Here is a 7,220-nt window from a genome sequence, read left to right as displayed (position 1 = left end):
TTTGATGTTATATTAGTTATTTTCATAGGATTTTGTCTAATGCTTAGTCCGTTTCTGTGTATGTTACATTTTAATGTTGTGTCTTTGTTCTCCTCTTATGTTTAATGCGTTTCCTTCAGTTTTAGTTTGTTACCCCCGATTTTGTTTTTTGTACATGGATTTACTACTGTTGCCTTTATATATAGGGCATTTACACACCTCAAAAACCTTTTTTCTAGTTTGTAATACAATTTCCCTTGATATGCAGTTTTGTTGTAGATTTATGAGACTGAAATTTTATATGTTAGGTTTTTAAATTGTACTACGTTCATTACATTATATTGTTTTAGAAAAGCCAGAATAGATTGATAGGATTCGTTTTACATCATTCTGATGCAGAGTATTTGTTGTCTGAAATATTTATAGATACTTTTATTTTTAATATTAGAGTTGATTTGTACTTTTTAGCCGTAGGGTTTTTCTTGCCGTATAGCACACACTTAGGTGTTAGGATTGCACAAAGAAATAGTTTGATTCATTATGACACTCTTCGGTTTGTTATACTATAACATAATTCATGTATATTTCTTAAAATACAAAAGTTTAATGCAATATACATTTATCATTTATCTATTCAAAACCACCTTTTTAATAACTCCAACTCATTTGAATCATTGTTTTCTTATCAAATATTTGGACTATGGTTCCACTATGTGATGTATATCACGTTTATATTTCATTTTCTTAACCCAGACTATTATTTTTTTCTTCTTTGGCTGAGTGACAGAGTCATGACGAACTCGTTTGTCCCATCTAAAACGTTTAAATACTGGACCGAATTTGCCTTCAGCGAGACCATTTTCCCTGGCAATTTTTCCTGCTAACATTCGATTTCCTTGATAGGTTCCTGAAGGTTGTTCTCGTGATACACAATACCCAGTGTTCCCGTTACAATACAAATCTGTACTAAACCCACAATATGGACATTTTGGCGTTGGGTCGTATTGTACAAGACGTGCAATGCTATTTAGATATCCATCTCTGTTAGTGTATCCTTCAATTCCAAATGCTTCTTCATCTACACCGTGTCCTGTCCTGTTTGACGGAACGAAATCAAATGCTGGATTAATGCCACGTGACATCTGAAGCATTCGAAAAACTTCCCAAATATAATCAACAAAACAGTGATGTAGCCAGAATATCGGATCGTGAGGGGCCAGAACGAGACTGTCCATGGTACCATCGACCCATATATGTACACCATTATGTTGCTCCTCCAAACCGTCATCGGGTGCAGATGTTGGATCTGATATTTCTCTCAGCCTTGTTTTTGACCAAATTCTTGGAATAAGCCTTTTATCGTACAACATTCCGTCAGAACCAATATTTCGGATGAGAGCGCCACCTGGAGTTTGAAATCCTGCAAACGGTCCAGTTTCAAGTGCACCAAATCCATTTCCAAAATATTTTGATGTCCATAAAATAGATTTAGTCGGGTCCGCCATTTCTTGGTCAAGTGACGAGTCCCAATAAGGAATCGGTACACCCAATGCAGTTTCGTATCTAAACAAAGACAGAACGAAGGACTATATTGTGTGGTAAAAGAAAAGTGATATCGACATATAAACTGGACACAGCTGCGGTACTCTTATGTCAGTATTTTGCATCTATTGTCTTTAAGGTAGATTTTTTTGTGATTCGTGTCGATCTGAAGGGTAAAACCATGTTTCTAAATTTTCAACTTTCTAAATGTGAATGAAGTCATGCTCCTGTGTTTAGTGTTTTTTGTTGGTTACGACTGTCTGTCATGTTTTTTTTTCGTTTATTGTTTTGCCATAAGTCAGGCCGTTGTTTGTTTTCTTTTTTCACTTTGTGTTATGGCTACCAATATGGTATGTTTTTTTATATTATTGAAGGCCGTGCTGTTACATAAAATTGCTTAATATTGATTCATTTTGGACCGTGTTGGACAATTGTCTAATCGGCTACCATGCCTCATCTCCTTATTATACAATGACAAAAAATCATTACTAATTCAGAGGTTAAATATAATCGTTCATCGTTCCCTCTGCTGCAACGCTTTTTCAAAAGGATTAAGTATTCAAAAAGAGTTCAGCTGTCATTGTGCATGCTCTTTTACTTACATTAACAGGTAAAGTCTATGCCATGGCAAGAAGTTTGGTCCACTGTGAGCCTGTATCATCGCAAGTCCATGTATATCTGCTATTGTATCGTAACGGCTTCTTCCCCCACCGCCACTCTGAAATACCATAAGGTTTATTACACAAAAGATGTTATGGATTATCTGGTAATAGAGAATGCTTATCAACGTACATAATTGAACAAAAAGAACATATATTTAAAGTTCACTATAAAATAAGCTAACTGCGTGTCTTCGACATTTTAGTGTAAACTAGAACCTTACGTATAGCCAATAAAATGTTCCATAAAGTAAAGCATAAAATATTATATGAAAAAGGCAAAATATTCAAATTATATTTAGATTTTTATAAACAAATAATGAAAAAAGTAAAATAGAAAAAAAAACGACCTCCGAGGAAATTCAGAACGGGAAGTCCTTTATCAAATGGCAAAATCAAAGCTCAAATACATCGAACAAGTGAAAATAGATGTCAGGTTCCTGACTTGGTACAAGCATTTCTTTTAAGTTGAAAAAAAGGGTTGTTAAAACCTGGTTTTATAGATAAATTGACCTCTCACTTGTACGACTTGTAGTTCATTAAAACATGTGTTTAAACATTAATTTATGATTTTTTGCGTTAGAACAATAATGTGGTTGGAATACTGTGGATTCTTTTATTTTTCGTTGATTGAGGAAAATATGTATTTTCGCATTCAAAGCCTAGAAAATTTGCAATTCGTTTAACATTTGAACTTGTGATTCACCTGTACACACGAAACCCTCAAAAGTTAGTATCAAACGAGCATTAATGAAGCAACAATAGCAGATTGGCAAATTTCCCGTTACTTACTGAAAAATATCATTTAATTTCTTCTTTTTTTCTTAATTTCTCTACATATTCTTCTTCTCAAAATTGTATTATATTTATTTTCATAAATCAAATTATATAAAATACATTAATTTTATAGCGTCTGACTCTATAAAATTAAAGCCTATGCGTTATATTTACTAGTCCAAAATGTACGGTACAACACGGAGAAATAAATTGGGAATTAGTCATAGTTTATGATCCTGAACATTCTTTTTTCCAATTGAAATACTAGTAATGAAATATGATTTTTATTAGCCAATTAAATGATTTTGAAATGTATTCAAATAATATTTCTACAGTACTGAATAGGTACAAATTCTACCCATGAAAGTAGACATTGCAAGAGGATAAAATACAACCACTGACGCAGGACACAAAGTAGCAATGTACAAACAACATTTTTCCCAATCACAGCCCTCCCTCTTTCTCGATCAAAAAGGTTTGTAAAAGAGCAAGAAAAATATTCAACACTGGAAAATAATACCGCCCATAATATTCATTGAAAGATACCAACATAACCTTCTGTTGAGACAATATTAAGTATGCTGTTTCATTTATTTTTATTATTATTATGTATTTACCATGTCGAACTTAAGTCTTCTGACTCCAGCGGCGTATCTCTCCCAATGACGATATGGGGCACTTCGGACTTCTCTTCTGTATCGAGCACGATACTTGCCATGTCTTTTGAACCTGTTTGAATGTTGCTTATTTTCGGTATAAGTCCACGTTTCTGCTGTTAACTGCCGAAATAAAGAAGAGATATAAAGTCTCTCTTCGGCAGTAAAGTTACTTGGTGTATGATGAGTTGGTTTCATTCTGAGCAGTTGTTCTTCACAATCATTTTGCAAATCTTTTAATGCAATACCGCTATCTTTTCCACTCAATCCATAAAAGTCGGAACAGTCTTGTATACTGGTTGGTTTTTGTTTCCCAAAAATTGAGACAACAAACAGTTGTAATGTGATAAACACAAATAGCTTATTCGATACAATTAAGTCTGCAAATCGTTTTTCTGGTTTCATTATTGCTAAAATAAAATAAAGATATTAGGGTTAGTACCTTCGCGTGTATGTTCGAAATAATACTATTTAAGTCTGATAATATCATTTTGTATTTAAAACATTATTTTGATTGTCTTCTAATTCTATAAAGGCAATGAATCATTTTATAAAACTAATTCCTGCAACATGACTACATCAAATTATTTACAGTGAATTGTAGAATTTTAAGTCGTCACAAATCACGTTTTGAGCACACATGAACTTAAACATATGTTCCTCGTGCTTAGTTTGCTAGGATGTAACATTTTAATTACAACTAAAACTAAGATAATGATTAGTTAATTGATGTTAGTGAATATTTAAAAACTTAAAATGACGCTGGTTCAAGATTTTTTTTTCTCTGAAATTATTATTCATTTAAAACTCACCAATATTGTTCTCTATGATAGTTAGTTACTGTCTTTTTATATGAATGGAAGTTTCATTTTTAGTTCTTTATTTTATTTAAACGTATGTAGTACCCAATGCGATAATTTACATGTTCGGTCAAAGGTTAGTCTTTAATATCAGAATTTTTCTTATGTCAAAATTTGTAAATAAAAAATCTATATCACATGAAAGCGTAGTAACAAGATGTGTTTTGTTTGAATTCGTGTTAAAGAGTGTAAACCTAACAATTTACATACAAAGGGAAATGTAATCAGTGCTTGACATCTAAGAGGATTAGGTCAAATTGTGATCATAACCATAAACGATTAATTGTTTAATTCATTTTATTGCTATTTTCCTTTTGGAGAAATAATCACCAATATTACGAATACATATTCTTGTTACATCGTGACTTAAACGTCGATACGTCATAATGGATATTGTATCGGTACCTCTCCATAGCATCTACGGGAACAGAAAGGGAGTAGCATTCACAAAAATCACTTGTCGGCTGAAATGTCAAAATGCTTTGATGTCAACTTGAACATTTAATTTTATGAATAATAATTTAAGGTATTTATAGCAATGAAAATGGTTTCTGTATATCAACTTTTCGCAAAGATTTTAATTCTATAGATAGTAGACGAAATTGTAATAATTAGCACCTGCAAGTATTTGTTAAAAAGTTAATTGTTAATGCAACACATAAAGAAAAGCATCTGAATATATTACAAATTAAAAGTCCTGCGCTTGACGATAACAATTGTTGATAACGAACTAAAAAGTAAAATAACAAATATACCTAACTCCGAGGTAAATTAAAAAACAAAAAAATATTCAAATGACAAAATCAAAGCTCAAACACATCAAAACGAATGGATAACAACTGTCTGATTTTCTACAGATATTTTACTGTGTAGAAAATGGTGAATTAAACCTGGTCTTGTATGTAGCTAAACCTCTCACTTGTATGACAGTCGCATAAAAATCCTATTAACGTAGGTTTTGCATGAGTCTTGTCCTGATTTGGCTCTTATTTCAGTTTTTTTTAACGTTTGTATTGTAGATTTTTAATTTTCAAATATTTTGATCCGAACATCACTGAAGAGACGTTATATGTCGAAATGTGTATCCGATGCATAATATTGACATCTGTATCGTAATTGACACGTTTTTGTTTTTTGTTTTTTTATTATAACAATAGTTTCGGCCAGCGTGATGTAGATGAAATTCATATTAACGTTCATTAAAATATTAAAATATTTTATCATTTTATTTAAAAGGAAAATAATCCTGAATTTGTTTTATGTTAGAGTGTATGATAATTATCAAGAAAATTTTTCAGATATTTCGATTTAGTGAAAACATTAAAAGTTATGAGCAGTAAAGTACTGCAACGGTACAAAATATACATTTATATCAAATGTTTGACTATAGATGTATGTTGAATAAGATATTGTATTGTCTTTTATTTAAAAGTAGTTAGTGTTCTCTAGCATCATAATATAGACACATCGCTATAGAGGGAAATCTAAAGTGAAAAATATGCAAACACTTACAACTTGATATTTAATTTGTTTGAAACATTTTAGGAAGGACGACATCAATTATATTTACAAAACTTTGAATTTTTCGAAAAACTAAGGATTTTCTTATCCCAGACATAGATTACCTTAGTCGTATTTGGTACAACTTTTTGGAATTTTGGATCCTCAATGCTCTTCAACTTTGTATTTGTTTGGCTTTATAAATATTTTGACATGAGCGTCACTGATGAGTCTTATGTAGACGAAACGCGCGTCTGGCGTACTAAATTATAATCCTGGTACCTTTGATAACTATAAAGATTCCCAATTAAATGTACTGATAAATAGTATGTATGACTAAAATTAAATTGAAGGAAAAATACTTCAGCCATATAATTGTATTATTTCCCTCCTAATAAAGCAAACGAAGAGGCCAAAGGAGCTTTGTGTAAAATCATTTTTAAATATTTCTTCGAGTACCAACTAAGGTATATTTTTCGACTGCGTCTGTGCACATATCTTGAACATGCAAATTATCAATAGATGCATGTAACTAGATCAGAGAAGTTCAGTAAATTATATTTTCGAAATGGATTGATATGCACCAAAGATTAACAAATTTATAATAATGTTGATAAGCAAAATTAAACACAAGTGATCCCAATCTAAACATTTATTGCGAAAACATCAAAAAGAGTACAAAACAATCATTTACAATAATCGAGACGATCTTCTCTATAAATTGTCAAAACAATAAGTAAAAAAAATTAAACGAGTTACCTACTTTTAAAAAAATATATACTTGCACAGCCACAACTTTTGAGTATAAATATTTAAGAAAAGACAAAATATGAAAAATTCACGTGTCAAAGACGACGGAATTTAGTTTTGGTATGTCTTGCTCCAACAAATTGTTTCGAAGATTCGACGAAAAAATAAATAAAAGAATTTCGTATCATTAAGAAAATGGTTACATAATAGCAACCTAATAAATTGGATGCCAGATGCTTAAAAGATGCGTTTACATAAACCATCAGAGACGCTCCCATCAAAATAAATGTAGGTAAAATCGAATGCATACCAACTAATTTTCACGATTTAGGAATGAAATACGCGATTTTGACCCCATGTTACTTACACGATCGTGATTGTGGGGGAAAAAAGCTCTAAAACACGATTTTGTAATATTCTACACGAAAACATTATTCACGATTTCAAACTTTTTTTCCAATCGTGATCATTCATAGTAAAAAATTCAAACTTATTTG

General features: G+C 31.4%; 1 protein-coding gene across 1 annotated transcript; it reads right to left on the bottom strand.

Annotated features, from left to right (window-relative positions):
- Window positions 1-593: 593 nt before the first annotated feature.
- On the bottom strand, window positions 594-4,015 carry LOC139480896 (tyrosinase-like protein 1). Its single transcript, XM_071263841.1, has 3 exons — window positions 3,575-4,015; window positions 2,124-2,239; window positions 594-1,542 (listed from the first exon to the last, which is right to left on the bottom strand). Exons 1-3 carry the CDS (start codon window positions 3,809-3,811, stop codon window positions 678-680), a joined length of 1,218 nt encoding a protein of 405 aa, XP_071119942.1. The 5' UTR covers window positions 3,812-4,015; the 3' UTR covers window positions 594-677.
- Window positions 4,016-7,220: the final 3,205 nt, after the last annotated feature.

Source organism: Mytilus edulis, chromosome 7 (assembly GCF_963676685.1).
Source record: "Mytilus edulis chromosome 7, xbMytEdul2.2, whole genome shotgun sequence".
Classification (NCBI taxonomy): Eukaryota; Metazoa; Mollusca; class Bivalvia; order Mytilida; family Mytilidae; genus Mytilus; species Mytilus edulis.
Note: the sequence above shows the minus strand (reverse complement) of the source record. Positions and strands in the feature narration are given on the sequence as shown.